At 32.4% G+C, this 18125-nt stretch overlaps 1 protein-coding gene across 1 annotated transcript; it reads left to right on the top strand.

The window, feature by feature from the left end:
- The first annotated feature begins 127 nt into the window (after window positions 1-127).
- On the top strand, window positions 128-15825 carry LOC144841535 (NPC intracellular cholesterol transporter 1-like). The gene is made up of 19 exons (XM_078697912.1): window positions 128-340; window positions 1578-2981; window positions 3224-3447; window positions 5222-5322; window positions 6145-6320; window positions 6662-6790; window positions 7441-7623; window positions 8011-8125; window positions 8542-8669; window positions 9118-9252; window positions 9600-9689; window positions 11130-11320; window positions 11710-11828; window positions 12575-12763; window positions 13079-13229; window positions 13669-13900; window positions 14375-14488; window positions 15030-15192; window positions 15627-15825. Exons 1-19 carry the CDS (start codon window positions 278-280, stop codon window positions 15755-15757), a joined length of 4038 nt encoding a protein of 1345 aa, XP_078554038.1. The 5' UTR covers window positions 128-277; the 3' UTR covers window positions 15758-15825.
- The last annotated feature ends 2300 nt before the right edge of the window (window positions 15826-18125 follow it).

Below are 18125 nucleotides of genomic sequence, written 5' to 3'. Positions count from 1 at the left end.
GGGTAGTTATATAATTAAACATACCTATTTAATGATGGAATCGTCTGGTGTGTGAATCGAACGATCGTCTCATTATGCTGACGCCCCCAAACTATTCACGTGACAGCAGGCTAGGCCATCAGTTAGTTACAAATCGACGAACGAGAGAAGAGAGGAGGTTGTGTTTTTACACAACACAGCCTAGCTAGCCTAGCCCGAAATCGACCGGCAGCGGACCAGCCCACCTTGATAATATAGTTTCTTGAAAAATCCACCAACATTCAGATAACGAATAATCATGTTAAAATTAAATCATCTGAAGGTTTTAGCAGTATTATCAATTTATATTTTTATAGCACAGGTAAGTGTTTTGTTTTCTTTATTTTAGAATTGTCTTATCAATCAGTAAGAAGAAGGCGAGGCCTAGCTAGTAGGCTAGGCCTAGGCTATATGTACACTGTGTGTGTGTGTGTGACAATTTGCTGTACAGGTAAACTGTAAGCCTAGACAAGCCTACATTTTAAGGAACATTACTTTATATTATAGTGATTATGCTGTGTGCATTTTCTTTGTTTTGTCATCAATCTTTTCCATTTAAATATTTAGAAAAACAAATGAAAGACAAACACTCATGAATGATGGGAGTAATGGCTATCAATATCATGGCCTAACTAAAATCTTATGTGAATGCTTAACATTGTTTTTTTTTTAAATTGAGGTATACTAATAACTAAAATAACCCAAATGATTATGTACAGTACAAGTAATAAATAAAATAATAATAAAACAAAACATATCAAGTCACTAATCCTTATAGGTGGTATTAATTTCTACCACCAGTATGACCATACCCTCATGATGTTGAAATTCAACCTTTCTAGTAAGAACTTAAACCATTAAGAGAGTAACTGATTCATGTAACTTTCAAATTGCTGGCAGTGAGTGTGTAACATCATCTGGATGCTATCAATTAGGCCATATTGCTAAGATTTATATAACATTCAATTTTGTTTTTGTTGAAAATGAAAAGGAGAATTTTATCAAATCTTAAATTTGTTGCTTCTTGAAATTGAATCTGAAAATTAAGTAGGTTAGGATAATATTAAAAGTAGTGCATAACTGTAGTTTTATTTCTTAAAAGGATGTAAATTGAGCCCTAAAAATAGGCCTACTGGAATGTTACATGGTACAACCCCTTCAATTGTAAGATAACTTAATTTGATAAACCCCATTAACCATTGTGTACCTGATGGGTCAATACACTTTATAATCAGTATATACTCTCTACTATCTATTCTAGGTGCCAATATTTGTTTTAATATAACAACTGTCAGTGCCATTGAGAAATAGTTTGCCTACAGTATTTCAAAATCTCTTGGAATAGGTTCTTTGAAAGAAAACATTATAAAAAGCAATGTAATTTGTTACATTTAGGATTTTAGATTGTTGTCAATCATAATAATATCATTTTAAGTTAAGTCAAGTTTTCAAAAGATTAATAAACTAAAGTTTTATTATGTTTAGTAACATGGTTATAGGATTTAGATTTTTCTCCAAATGTTCACATTTAATGAAAATGTTTATCTTTCTTGTAACAGAGTGCTAAAGTTATTCATGAAGCAGGAAGATGTATATGGTATGATCAATGCGGAACGAATCCTGATACAGGAAAGCCAGTAAACTGCTTTTATAATGGCAAAGCAAAGCCTCTAATGGATCCAGAAGGACTTAAAATCCTGAATGATCTCTGTCCATGGTTAGTAACTGGTGACCACCCACTGACATGCTGTTCAACATCACAGATGAAGACATTTCAAGGAAGTCTCCAAGTTCCCCAGCAGACGTTCGCAAGATGTCCTTCATGTTATCGTAACTTTGCCAATCTCTACTGTATGATGACATGCAGTCCTGATAACAGTCTTTTTGTAAATCCCACGAAAGTTATAAATGTCACAGATTCTTCTTATTTGAAAATCGAAAAACTGACCCCAAAGGACATCGGTCAAGATGTAACCAAAGAGGAAATTAAAGAAACAGAAGTACTTGCCACAGAAAATTCCCCGAAGAACATCACCAATTCTACTGCCGCCATCACTTCCATCGATTACATTTTAGCACATGATTACGCTGATGGATTCTATAATTCTTGCTACCATGTCAACTTTCCAAGTTCAAATGTGAAAGCATTATCTCTTTTCTGCGGTCTTTGTGGCGGCTATGATAAGTGCGCACCAGAATGTTTCCTCAATTTCATGGGTGACATCAACAATGGACAGACACCGTTTGCCATTAATTTCACAATTACCGATAATCCACTTCCAGATAACATGGTAGCCGCTAACCACACTGCTCATAAATGTAGTGAGGGCGTAGGCAACAGCTCACTACCTTGCAGTTGTCAGGATTGCCCGGCAACGTGTCCACCATCGCCACCACGTCCAACGCCCACACCGCCGTGTATGGTAGGTAAATTAGGCTGTGTCACTTTCGCTATGATAATGGGTTTTATTGCTTTTGTAATGGTTTTTACCTTGGCGTTTATATGCTGTGTAAAATCTAACAAATGCCACCAAGGAACCTCGCTTAACACAGCAAATGAAGATATATTTTATCGTAAGCCAGCGATAACAGAGAAAGATGTCGGATGTCGGGAATCTATTGGACAGAAAGAACAGCAGATGCTCAACATGCTATTCCAAAAGTGGGGAACGATGTGTGCTGGTCATCCGTTTGTCGTTCTCTTTATCGGACTTGTCGTCATTTGTGGAGCGGGTATTGGCATCAGACAGTTTATAGTCATCACAGATCCAGTTGAATTGTGGTCACCACCAAAGAGCCAGTCAAGATTGGAGAAGAACTACTTCGATGACAACTTTGGACCTTTCTATCGCACGGAACAACTCATTATCACAGCTCCATCATTTCATGCAAAACCATATGAAACCTACCAAGGTGAGACCATTCCATTCGGACCAGTCTTACAGAAAGAAATTTTGCACCAGGTTAGTGATATTCACTGCTACAGTACTGTACTTTGAACATTTTCTAATACCCTACTTATTTACATCTGGGCTGGGACAATGACACCAAATTAAATCCCTTACATCATGTGATATTATTACACTACTAAGACCCCTCGTAGATGATTTCTCTTTTTATTGTATTGATGAACTAAAATGTGGGTTTTTGTGGGTGGTGTTAAAAAAAAAATAAATAAAAACTTTGTTTATTTCCTTCCTAAAAGGTTTTAGATCTTCAAGATAGCATTGCAAATCTGAAAGTACCTTATAAAGACTCAACCATCACCTTAGACGATATCTGTTACAAGCCTCTATCAGAGAACTGTACCATAATGAGCGTCCTTAACTATTGGCAGAATAGCCATAAAGAACTGGACAGGATACAGAAGGACCAGCAAGGATTCTGGACAGTGGCGGACTATCATGACCACTTTATGGCATGCATTGTGTAAGTAGTTTTATTCGAAAATAATTATACTACAGGAAAAATTTCTTATTTTGAAATTTAGCAATATTGCTATCAAACTGAATTTTGTGATACGAAACATAGTATAGTTTTGTATTGAATGTTTTGCTATACATTTTATAAATGTGTAGTGTAAAGGTAGTTTGTATAGCTTGTTGATGTGCTACACCTAGTGAAATGACTCCCTGCAATATAATGCTTTTTTCTCAAACTTTGTGCACTAAAGACCTTTTGAAACTTTTTATTTGCACTTGACTTGGTACGTAGTGGTATTATAGAGAATAACCTACGTTATATCCATTAAACCAGGAAGTGTGTAAGTGCAATAAAAGTACTTTTAGCTACTAAATCCTCTTTTAAGCCCTTTTTGTTCGCAAATTAACAATTGCTAGAATATCAAGCAAGTCATTGATGATTGAAAGTATAGGCTACTATACTTGGAATTGAGATTTAATTTAGCCGCCTTGTCTGTACCATGGAATGACTGGCCACTTTTAAGCCCATCTTAAACTTGAAAATCATGACTTACAGTTTATCTCCTTTTATTTTTTTTTTGTATGTATCTTTTCGTTTTTCCATTTTGTAAACAAACCAAATAATTTGATGGTGTTTTATGTTATAAGATAGATGGCCTAATACTATTATGTCAAAACGATTATTTTTATTCCAAGACAATTGGGAATATAGGAAACATTTTTTCTAAACCACATTTCAATTTCCCTTTTCTCTATGACCTTTTAAACAGCTGAATGTGTTTCTCCATTTCATTGTCTGTTGGTTATAACAGTTGAACTTTGTTCTAAAAATTCATCAATGATCAACTTTAGCAAAAACTTCAATGGGATATTAGTTCTACTATTAAACCTCCCTACATAAGTTGAATAATTGATTATTACTCAGTGACTCATGACATTTATTTATCAGGCCACACTCTGTTTGAATAGTGACTTATGTAACCTGTAGCTGGTATTAGCTTGTTTTGGCTACTATAATCTCTAACCTTTGATAATACAACAATCTGTATATTGGCAAATGCATTAGCTTGCTTTACCATTAGATTTTTTTCATATCATAGACATGATCTAAAATTACCTACCTACTACTGTAGACTTTGTTATACATTATAAAGAACAATAATAAGTACATTTTTACTGTACTGTATTAATAATTATATAGTAGTTGGGTTATGAAATGTTTTCAATTTGAAATAAAACTACAGTGGAATTCCTTTTTTGGGGCATCCCTATTCAGGGGATTCCCCTATTTTAAGCGGATACTTTTCTGTGACTTGTACAGTAAATGAACGATGATAGAAAATACTTTGTTGGTTTCCAAAGGTGTCATCTTAATTGGGATAAGTACTGTACTTTAGGACAAACAAGCATAATAGTATAAATAACAATATTGAATGTAACCAAGGAAACAAAATACTATAGTTATTATAAATAATAAATATTGAAAATAACCAGGCCATTACTAATATTATGCGTTTCATTTTGTGGCTTTTGTTAAAGAAATTGTCAATCCTTTCATTTTCAGTAATATGCATGCATGCATGATAATTGGTATTTAGTACAAAGATTACTGTAAGTGTAAGTCCGTAAAGACTGGCAGAATATTTCAAGTTTTATGTCACACTGATAATATTTTCATACTATTAACTATTTGGAGTATTGATTGACAGTGCTCAATAATATTTAAGTTTTCATTTTTTTTTCTAATAACGGTTTCTTTCTGATTTTGTATCATATTTCAGTGCTCCCACATCTCTTAACGACACGTCTCGGCTACACACGCCATGTATGGGTACGTTTGGAGGACCGGTTTTCCCCTGGCTTGCTGTAGGAGGTTACGATGGTAAGAAATGGTATTACTTATTCCTATTAATTGCCTTCCCTTTATTGTTGATGGGACGTTTTAATAATGACAGGAAGTACCACCATGGCTGGCATCAGGAAGGCACATGATTCGTTACATAACTTTTAATTTGCATTTGCTTGATTTATATAACATCTGTAATTTGACAAACAGTATTGTTATCTCTAGTTATAATAGCGTTCAAGCTACAAAAGGTTATTCATTGAAGAAGTCGTGCTGTATAAAAATGAAAATTAATTTACATTTATTTTGAACAATTTAGTATTGGTAGTAAGGCCACAATATAAGGCCTAAATACATTTTAAAAAAAAACATTTCGAAGTATGTTCGAGAAAATTATTTATATGTTGCAGAAGAAGAAATAAATATATATTATTTTATTCGTAAACAAATTTGTTTGTAAAGCTCTATCTACACTATCAAACTTTATGTGACAAAAAAATGTGATGATGTGCCTATATATGGACATGATGATGCCATATCACACTTTGTTTGTCAAACTAGTTTGATAGAGTAGCCAGAGCAGCTTTAGGGACAATATATAATACTTTAACACTCGACCAACTCCCTACTCACAGGTTCTAGTGTATTTTCTTCATAAAATGTATTCTGTGGAGCATATAAAGCCATGTTGAATTTACCTCTAAATGACTATCATTAATTTTTTACAAATGTTTCAACCACATTTTTTAGTAAATGCTAGATTTGAAAATTATATAATGAAAGACGTAAAAACAACTTTAATCAATGTGTTTCACTATTTTAGTTAATTATTAAATACTTTTTTCTTTCACACAACAGCTGCCAACTACAACAATGCCACAGCCCTGGTTATTACTATGACTGTTAACAATTATAAGAATGGGGACCCAAGACTAGAAAAGGCTAAAGTATGGGAACAGGGATATCTTACTTACATGAAGCAATTCACTGCTGAAAACAAAAATCCAAATCTAACCATTGCTTTCTATGCTGAGGTAAATATTAAAATGTAGTTTTAAATTCTTAGATATGCACAGTACCACCATTGTTCATACTTTACATAGATAGTAACAACTGACCACTTCTTCTTTAGTCAATCACTGAGCAAATAGCTAAATAAAATCTAGCCATATCATAAAAAATGTATAAATTAAATTAGGTTCATTATTAGCACTTCATATACTGTTTTTAAGCCCCTTTATTTTAGAAACATTATTTCAAAACATTAAATTGTAAACTTATGAAATCGGCCTAATCATGAAGTTTGCTGTATTCAACAAAAATTAGATTTTACTATTTTTGATAAATAAGCCTTATCTTTCATTTTTCTCTTTAGCGATCGGTGGAAGATGAAATCGACCGTGAGAGTAACAGTGATATCCTGACTATTGCTCTTAGCTATCTACTCATGTTTGCGTATGTGACCTTTGCCCTCGGACAGTACAACAGTATTGAACGTCTACTGGTAAGTTACGACTGAAAATGAGTTCTAATAAAATTGAATTAGATGTCTAGATTTTTTTAATAAAACAAGTTTCTCTTTACGAGGATGTAATTATGAGTAGACTGACGTCTGAAGATAATGCTTTATAGCATTTGATAACTTCCCTCTAAACATGCGCTTAAAGTCCAAGTTTATTATTATTAAACATAAGCATGACCTATTGTTGCTTTTCACTTTCTTAGATGTTTTTCAAATGTTGTTGCTATTCTGTAATGCAATTCAAATATATCCCATGTGTTTTTTTAACCATAAAAATCTAAGCTCAATGATATTAGATTCATTTTTGTTCCATAAAACTATGAAATGAAAATATACAGTATAACCTCTATTACTGTGTTGTGTCTTGATGGTGTTCCCATAATAGAGGTGTCCCCTAAATAGAGGTTAGCCGTATTTGTAAAAACATATTTGTCCCCTGAATAGGAGTGTCTCACAAGATAGTCGGTCTACAGTACTGTATCTTGGTAGTACGGGCTACAATGTACCTAACAAGGCTTTTGGAAACATGATGGGTTACAGTAGTTCGTATGTAATGGGTACTTATTCTGTAATCACTGCATAAAATTTGATTAAACTAAATTGTATTCTAAACTGTATTCTTTTCAACACAGATTGACTCCAAGATTGTGTTAGGCTTGTCGGGTGTTGCGTTAGTTCTGTGTTCAGTTGTTGCAGCTATTGGTATACTGAGCTTTGCTAAAGTTCCAGCCACATTGATTGTGATTGAGGTTGTTCCGTTTCTTGTACTTGCGGTCGGTGTTGATAACATCTTTATCTTGGTTCAGGCATATCAGGTAATTACCACAATGTGATATTTACTGTATACATTTGTAGCTACCCCTGGGCATCATTACTATTAGTTTGTTTCCTTGAGCTTTCCATAAAATCGAGTCCATGTGCAGTACATTGTGTTAACATTCTGTATTTAATTCTAATAGCACATACTTAACAATGATTACTGTCCAATGCAATCAACTCATATGAAACTCCCTGGAAACTCTTTTACAATATAAAAGGTGCAAAATCTTCCCAAAATCCATTGAAAAAAACGCACTTGTCTGATAACATAATGTTATTTATAGAATCCACTATCAGTATAGTTAACCATTAGTTTTTAAGTGGTTTTATTGCTATAGGCCATTTTATATTAATTTAAATACTACATTTTTCTTGACCAACAGAGAGACGTTCGTCATAATTACGAGTCTCGTGCTGAGCATATTGGTCGTATCCTAGGCCAGGTTGGTCCCAGCATGCTGCTTACAAGTTCTTCTGAATCTATTGCCTTTTATCTAGGTAGGTACCTTGGCTACGTTCCAAAGTAAATGTCATTGTATCTTTAAAATAATGTCAATGTGACTTTGTTGATAATTTATCAGGTTACACACTGAAAACTCATTAACTAAATTGTCTCAAGCCTAGTCTACACTAGTTTTTTTGCAAACTCTGAGTTTGCCATTGTTTAACGATCACATGACTACAGTAATCATGTGACCATCAGATGTGCAGCTTCCATAAACAAAAGTTAATGTTAATGTAGCCTAGCTTAATCCAGTCCTTATTATATTATAGCTTATTTTATGAGTGTGCCTTAATAATAATAATAGATGTAGAGAGGGAGGGGTTGAAGGTTGTCTTAAATATAGTTCAAATAAGTATGCTATAAATACATAAGTTATGTTGCTTAACTGTGTATTGTTTCTATTCTATAGGAGCTTTGTCAGATATGCCAGCTGTAAAGGCATTCTCCTTGTATGCCGCCACCGCAGTATTCATAGACTTCTTGCTCCAGATCACATGCTTTATAGCTGTCTTGGCATTAGACTCTGGGAGACAGGAGGTAAGAATCCTGCATAGAGAAAATAGAAAAGTCTTTGACAAGTCCTTATTTAAACAGTGTTTTTATCTTTGTTTTCTGTTTATATTTTGTTATACCTTTACTTACTTGAAATATAACAAACTAATCAATATCTGTAATATTTGATCAAATATTTACGTAAACTATATATAAATCCAAAGGCAAACTGAAAATAATGACAATGCTGTGCGTATCAGTGGCTGGATCTCAATGGAGATACAAAATAAAATAAGCAAAAAACTAAATCACAATGATAAAGTAAAACTGCCAGAAAAATTAGCTTTCGGGCAACATCAGCCCTTCATCGGTGCAAGTCAATTAATTAATTTGAAAAAGTCACCCCAACTTTTTTTCATTAATTTCAGAATTTTGTAATGATACTGTATGTTTGCAATAAAGGAATATCAATACATTTTATTTTTATTTTCAGAATAATCGTTTTGATATGTGTTGCTGCATTAAAAACAAGATGGCAGGAGAGGCACCTAAAGAGCCTGGTCTGCTCTATCGTGCTGTGTGTTACTATGCTAATTTCCTTATGAACGATGTAGTTCGATACATAACGGTAAGTAATCTTGATTCATTGATACGTACTTGGCGTTCTGAAATTATCAATTTATTGGCGTAATTTCTGTGTATAACTTCTTTAGCCTGCTTTTCAACGTCTTCAAGAAACTTAATATATTTAATAATATGGCCACCAATGACCATTACTTCAGTTTTATTTTCTAGCTTCAGAAAACTAATTTACACACATTTAATTGTGATGCCACTCTGAACAAGTACTATTTTATTAATCTCAGACTTGTGCACTTCAACCATACATAAATAAAAAATAAGACTATCTTTATGACATAATGTGAATATATAACATTTTATTTTACTTATTACATTTTCTTTTTTCATTTGCAGATCATATTTTTTGCGCTGTTAGCATTTGCTTCCGGAATTGGACTTAGTAAAGTAGAGATTGGTTTGGACCAAAAACTTTCTATGCCTGAGGTAATTTTTAAAATGTACTATAATTTATATCAGTATTAGTGTTATGCATAGTTTTGAAATTGTTATTTTCCATCATAATCTTCATCTTTGCCAGCAAGAGTTAATACTGATTTTTCATTATTGTTACAAATCATCTCCAGTATTACAATTATTTTTACAGTCTTATTTATTTCATTGCATATCTTAAATAATCTTTTCCCTCAGGCATTCCACATCTTTAAACTTATCTTATAAATCTTAATATTAAGCGATTTGCTTTGAGAATGCAAAACTTTAGATGCCAAGATTTGTACATTCCATTTGCAAAGTTTGTTTGTTCATTTTACAAAGAACAAGTTACAAACTTGACCTGGTTCACTAGACAAATTGGCGGCCAATTTTACAATTTTTTGCTTTAAATTACAGTTGTTTTTTTCAGATACATACATTTTTTTAAATGGCATATTACAAAAAAAATTGTAACAATCATTTTTTCAAGGGGACAATACATCTTTAATGTGAAATTTAGAAGTATGACTAATGCCACAATGTTGAAACTATGTAATGTCCTTGTTTCTATATGTTGCTATTGTTTACATACTGTAGGTTTGTTTAATCTGCTGTAAACCGAAATGAAACTTAGTTCCTTCAAATTAACATTACAAAAGCATTGTGACTTGAATACAAAAGGTATAAAGCTAACAATGAACTGAATATTACAATGGATGGAATGTGGACACAAAAATGAACTATGGATTTTTCCAAGAAAGCTTAAAAACAAATTAACACTTTATTTGTTAGGTTCTCTGTTTTTTGTTACTGTCTTTTTCTGATGGTCATTTTTTGAGTTTCTCTTATTTTCATTAAGGCCCTATTTCCTTTAGTGTTCCTCTATTTCTATAGCAGTTTCTATTTTGGTTGGGAGATATCTATTTAGTTGCGAACCTCTATTTAGTTTAAATTAGTTTGACACATTGTGACATTGCAAATTATGTCTGTGAACCTTTAGAATGTGTAACCATTTAAAACATTTATGATTCAACATTTATTAATTTCTATCAATGGTAAACAATACAAAACAATAAAAAAGAATAGTAATATATAATATATAATAAAACAATACAACAATGCCATTAATAGAGGATCTTGCAAGAAGAGATTTCTTCCATGCAAGACCGATAAACGAAAAGAAAAAATGCTTTTGTATATAATTATATATATAAAAGAAAATAATGTCATGACAAAATAGTTTAGCGGTCTAGTTCAAATACAATGATAATAAGTGATTTTTACGAAAAGTTAAGCGAGAGGAAGAATTAACAATATTGGTATCTACCTTATTCAAACATCCGAGTAAACAAATTTGTCAATACATTTTACCGATTACCGAAGAATTACTCAATATCTTTTTTGTCGCCAATATAATAATGTTTTGTATACATATTTTGTTTCATTTCACAGGGCTCGTATGTGATAGATCTATTCAATGCACAGGCAGAGTACATGACGGCAGGCCCTCCTGTATACTTCGTCGTCCGTGATGGCTTTAATTACACTGAAGTTGAAAATCAAAACATGATATGTGGTGGCTCAGGCTGTAATTCAGATTCACTTACATCGCAGGTATACAATGCTGCACAATTATCTGATATGTAAGTATTCATTTTTTTTCTCCATGTTATATACAAATTCATAAGTAAGGTGTTCACTTAAAGATGTATTGTCCCCCAAAAACATGATAAATTGAAGATTAATAAAATCAGACAAATAGGCCATTTTGAAGTTTTAATGTAAAAAAAAACAAAGAATAAATAAATAATTTTTTGTTCGATCCCGTTTTTGGTCAAAGTGAATAACTATTATGTGACATTAAAATGACATATTAAAAAAAAACAAAAAAATATTTATTAGGGGACAATATCTCTTTAAAATTGGTGTTACTGTATGGTTAGTACTTTTGTTGTGTTTACTGATTTTAAAACTTTGAATTTGTTTTTGCACAATATATATATAATTTTAATGTTGTATTTCTTTGTTGTAGTTCGTTTATAGCACAGCCTGCCAGTTCCTGGTTAGATGATTACTTTGATTGGGTCAGTCCTGGTGGTGAATATACATGTTGTCGTACAGATTATGATGGCAACTTCTGCCCAGCAACAGGTAATGTCTAGCATATTAAATTCATTGTAAAAACTCTGTCTACACTATCAAAAAAATGTGGTGTGCCCATATATGAACATGATGATGTCATATCATTACCATATTTGGGCATATCTCTACCATTAGGTACATCACACTTTTTGTTTGTCAAACTAGTTTGATAATGTAGACAGAGCTTAATGGCATTGGTGGCCATACTATTAAATATAAAATATTATCCTTGATAAAATATAATCATGTTTTATTTTGTCCCATTATATTTATATCTTTAAAATGTAAGAACCAGAATATATATGTTGGAGGTAAAACAAACTAACAAACAATACATGATCATAGTAAGACAAAATCATTAGAAAGTCATCTCGTATAACTCATTAAAATGAATAGATAGATGAATATTTTTTTTAAACACTATTGTATCATCCGATAAGTTCAAGTTAATAATAATTTAGATAAATGTGTCATATTATTACATCATTATACAAATCATGCATTTTTACATAAGTATGGAAGGATACAAAACAAAAACTGTATTTAAACAAAGTTTAGTGTTGAAAAAGGGAAAGTGAAATTATATAGATAGTGTGCAAGTAATGAGTCTGAACATCTTTGATGCATTTCCCCATACCAGTGTTTACCAACCAAATAGTCTTATTGTTCCTGTTTGTTGAGCATATGTCGACTTTACACTTTTCTTTTTTCTCATAACCTTTTAAACCTTATAATCACTTTGTTATTGTTCACAGAGGACAATGATAACTGTACCACATGTCGACCATTAAGTGAGAAACAGAAGCGACCAGATCCTGAGGAGTTTGCCAAGTTTCTTCCGTTTTTCTTGGAAGACAACCCAACTGTAAAATGCAGCAAGGGAGGACACGCAGCTTATGGAGCCGCAGTGACGTTCGATAATCAGGAGAAAACGAAAGTTGGAGGTGAGTTTTCATAATTTTGATTACTGAAGTGCGATATTTCATCTCGTAAATGACTGTATTTCTTTAAATATGTGTGCTGTTCTAATAAGAACTATTTCCTTGCTTTTTCTTCCAATGCGTAATATAATAATAGCCTATATTAGAATATTCGACCAAGAAGAAAGCTAGGTCTACACTGTTTATTGATTTGTTGTAGGAATTATTTACTATTTGATAATTTATTTAATATGAGTTTGTTTTCGTATTATTTTCTAGAACATAAAAATAAACAATTTGGTTCAAATTTTAAATAAATATTTTTACATTTTTTTACAGCAACATATTTTATGACATACCATTCCATATTGAAGACATCATCCGATTACATCTCAGCATTACGCAATGCACGAGAAGTAGCTGATAATATCACAAAAATGATGAACCATACCAATGATGATGGCACCTACTTTGATGTTTATCCATACAGGTAAGCATTGTTGTGTAAATACTGTGAGAAAGGTCAGAGGTCAAAGGTGTAAATCCCACTTGTTACATTATATATATACATACTCTTCCCCCGCCATTTTTACTGGTACAGTAGAACCCCTCCCTTTTGACACGCCTACCTTAATTTAAAAGCATAATACTAGTCGCCTCCTTTGGACACCCCTGTTGAGGAGACACTTTCTTGTGAAATGAATAAGTGGCAATTATATGTTTTAACAATATGGCTAACCCTATTCAGGGACACCTCTATTAGGGGACACTTTGATGTTTAATAATTCACTGTGTGGACTAACAACTGAATATGACCTACACCACCATACCAATACCATAGTCAAGTCAACCCTTGCTTTAGGTGCTTTGCCATTCAATCCACTCACAACAATTTATTAACTAATGATCTTTGTATTTATTTTCTACAGTGTAATCTACGTCTACTATGAGCAGTACTTAACAATGGTTCACGATACTTGGTTCAACCTGAGCATGTCATTACTCGCAATCTTCATCGTAACATTCCTACTGCTCGGTTTTGACATATACTCCGCCCTCATCATTGTTCTTACCATCGCTCTCATCACCTTGGATCTCATTGGCCTTATGTACGTCTGGAACGTGGACTTGAACGCCATCTCACTTGTGAATCTTGTTATGGTAAGTTGTAATCATTATTATCATTAATTTGTAATTGTATAAGCATACATACAAGTAACAGTTCACATAAATACATAAATGAGAAAATAACAAAGTATAATAATACATACAACAGTTCACATAAATGAGATTTAATAGTTATATTGTTATGTGAATGCTATCCACACCAACGGTGCTATCCAAACAATACAATGACAACCCAAGTGGTTTAATGGTTAGGAATCTGCATATCAAGCAGAAGGTTCCGGGTTCGAATCTTCTGATGCCTTTTATCTTATTTTATTTATATATTAATTATTAGGATCTATGTTGTTTTCGTTCACAATCTTGGAGAAACACTGACATTTTGATTCACAGATAAAATTCATTCTAATTTTTAGTCTATTAAAAATATTGAACAAGCCTTTAGAAAAAATATTTACCACCCAAAAAATGTTTAGTTGAGTTAATTTTTATTTTGCTTTTTTTTTCTAGTCTGTTGGTATATCAGTAGAGTTCTGTTCACACATCACAAGAGCATTCGCCATTAGCACTGAACCAACACGCGTGAAACGTTCCATTGCAGCCCTCTCACAGATGGGTAGTTCTGTAAGTATTTTATTCTTGCAAATCTAATTTTAAGTTATAAATTAAAAATGAACAAAACTTGGTTTGAATTCATTTTCAGTTAATTAAATCTCAATTAAAAACAGTTTGATTAGTTTAATGTTAGAAAATATTATAATAGATTATAAAAATGGACTAACGAAGTGAATTAAATTATCAATTTTGATCATTATATGTACAGTGTTGTTGCTAAATATGTAGAACAGGGAATTCTTTAAATAGCAGATTGCACAAGGGTAAGAAATCGGACTGCGATCCGAGAAGTTCTTTGTGTTTGACGTTAGGTGGTTCGTCCTTTACGTAGACATATGTGCACAATGAAAATTGGAAAAATCAAACTGAAAAAAATGGAACTTCTTTCCAGTAAAGCAATAGTTGGCTCTGGGCTGTGGCTGTTAAAGCCCTAATACAAATTTGCACCATCAACAATTTAACATAAGTCTTCCTCAGCGGAGATGTTCATATTTATATCATTTCCCTTTTGAATTATACTAATAACTAATTATTGCTTTCTTTTTCACAGGTTCTAAGTGGAATTACATTAACCAAGTTCCTTGGTATTGTTGTATTAGCATTCTCAAAGTCCCAGATATTTCAAGTGTTTTACTTCAGAATGTACCTTGGCATTGTAGTCTTTGGAGCTTCCCACGGCCTTATATTTTTACCAGTACTTTTGAGTTTTATAGGTAAGTTTAAAACAAATAATGTGATATCAATGTAATATTTATTGTGTTGTTGTACGTGTTATTGTATTGTAAAGATATATATCCAAGTATGGCTCATCTAATGAAAATAGGTGTCACTTCATATATGGCCAGAATGTATACTGTAAATGTAGTTGGTTGATCTCCAACAAAGATCCCAAACATGTACTTAGAATTTTTTGAATGCACAAGGAATAGTATATGGTGTAATTCTACGGCCAACACCTATGTAGGGGACCCTCCTATTAACTGAAGGTTTCCCTCTAAAAGGGATTTTACTGTATACTTGAGTTAGTGGTATTTCATTACTGCCATATAATTATAATATGTATTAATGTGGTTTTTTCCACTATACATTATTTATGAATTTTTGTAATCTATATTAGTAAGCTAATGTATCTTGTTATTTCTCTCAGGACCGCCTGTAAACAAAGCAAGAATATTAGAGGATGAGGATAACCGACTACGTGTAAAGAACAGTTCAGCCGATGAAAGATCACCATTAATCACGCCACGTACAGACATTCAAGGTTACACCAACGCATAAACACGTACATGTCCAAACATTGTGCAATATACAGTGCAACATTATGGACCAGATTGCTATGAAGCGTGTACTTTGATAAAATGCATTAACTTGCTACAAATAGTTACATGATGCAACTACTAATGGCTGTCTGCTACAATGAAGGTTGAATGCTACACCAAAATATAATTAGTATATTCAGTGATATATAGCCTTTGCTACAAAGTAGCTTATAAATATATTAATTCAAATTACAATATTTTGCATATATACGGTCTATACACAGGGAACTCCTCTCTGCTGTACAAGTTACAAATCATCACCAATCACATTTATTCACATATTATTTTAGCCCATTTTTTTTGTTTGGAGAATCTCGCGTCTGTTTTTCGCTTTCTGAATTGGCTTGAGTAATCTAAGTTATTTCTATTTAAAATTTCAATTGCTCCTTTGCATAAATAATTACAAGGTTCTGGTTTGGGATGCTGCATTAGAAATTCTGTAATATACTCAGCCTTCAGACAGAAGATATTGTGATCAAAAAGTATTTGGATATCAACCTGTGAGGCATAGTCTGTAGTAATAAAGGCGTGAGTAGCCTCAATGTAATGATTACTCTTGAACGGAGGGCACACAGCGAGTATCTTACCTGTTTCAAGTGTATATTGATTTGGTGCTACAGGACTGTCATGCTCCAACAGTGTAGGTTGATTATATCATGCTTCTACATGCATTAAACCAAAACTTCATACAATTAAAAACACTATTGCATAACGGTGCTATAGAATGCACCTTGATGCCTTCTGTTGTACAGACAACCATTCAAGATAGTGGAATCACTGATTTGCTATAGAATAGTAATTTGATGAAACTATAAGTAGTTAATATTAAAACATGTAACTGATCAATTTAGTGGGTGATAAGAATGATCTAATCTTGTCCTGATGTTTGATAATGATGCTGGTACACTATTGATTCTGATTTAAGCCCTGATTATGATATTAGTTTTAGGATAAGCCCATAACTGAGCAGTTGTACTTTTCAATATATATATAATGTTTGTAAACAAACAATTATAAACCAAATAAAAGCAAAAGAATAGTAACTCTAAATAATAGAGACACAAAACCCATTTTGCGAATTCAATATTTCAGTTTATTTTGTCCCTTTTTTTTTTTTTATGACTCATCTGTATCCCCCTAAGCTTATGGGGCCCCTGAGCAGTGCCCAGAGGAAAACACAGGCATTAAAATATGTCGAAATAGGCTAAAAACGACAAAAGCCTCCAATGTTGGAGGGCTATTTAGGGTTCCTAAACCAGGGGCATCATGTCTCTACGTAACACCACTGGTTGAATTCTCAATAATATGTCTCTTAATTTGGAGTTACCCTTGTTTCAGTGGAAATTGTGAATACACAAATACTGTGGTCTTTTCACTGATTACAATTGTGGGGAATGGGAAAATAATTTATTTAACTGTATAAATTGTTAAGTTGGTACTACACTTTCTTCTAAACCGTACGATTAATTACATTTTGTTACCTATTTGTAACAATAGGCCTAGAAATGGTACATAATCTGAATGACCAACTACTGTTAATATTTCCATTGTTTACAGATTTTGAATATTAAAATCCATAGTTACAATTTGTAATTTAATAAATTAAGTACTGCTAACTTGTATCTTTAAATGTTTTAAAACGATATCAAATAATTTCAATTATGAGTAATTTTCAACAGAAAAAAATATTTTTATACAATTGTTATAGATATTTTGATCATGTGTATATCTTAATCTATTAATATTATTTGCGATTTGTTTTTTTTTACTTGTTTGGTCAAGTGACTAGATTTATTCAGATGTTTTTATTTTAGAGATGCAAAATTTTCTCCATAAATTGTACATAGATTGTAATAATTGTAGTTCAAACATTTTAATGTGAGTCTTAGAAATGTTTGTTTAAAATGTAAAAAAAGATTTGTTCCTTAATTTAAGAAAGTTTGTTTGTGAAGTTGATAGTTATTTGTGGACAGTGTATCCTAGTAGTATTAATAGTTGATAGTATTTTAGATTGATAGATAAACTATTTGTATATGACTTCTACAATTGGTAACTTACTGAAAGTAGCATATTAATCCTATTCTGAATTTAACTCTGTTTCTAGGCAATTTCCATAGTAACAGTGCACATTTGCATCACATGTGACTAAATACACTGTCATATGGGACATTTTTTTTCTATTACATACTTCCCTAAATACAATATATACAAAAGGGAGAATTGGGTTGAAAGCAATCCATAGGAAGGATTTTTACAGGGGGTTCATATTTCCACAAAAGGGACTTCTTATGATGACTAGTTAAGCCTAACGGACAACCCTTTGACTC

Source organism: Antedon bifida, chromosome 4, assembly GCF_963402885.1.
Source record: "Antedon bifida chromosome 4, ecAntBifi1.1, whole genome shotgun sequence".
Taxonomy (NCBI): Eukaryota; Metazoa; Echinodermata; class Crinoidea; order Comatulida; family Antedonidae; genus Antedon; species Antedon bifida.
This window is presented reverse-complemented; position numbering and strand designations above follow the sequence as displayed.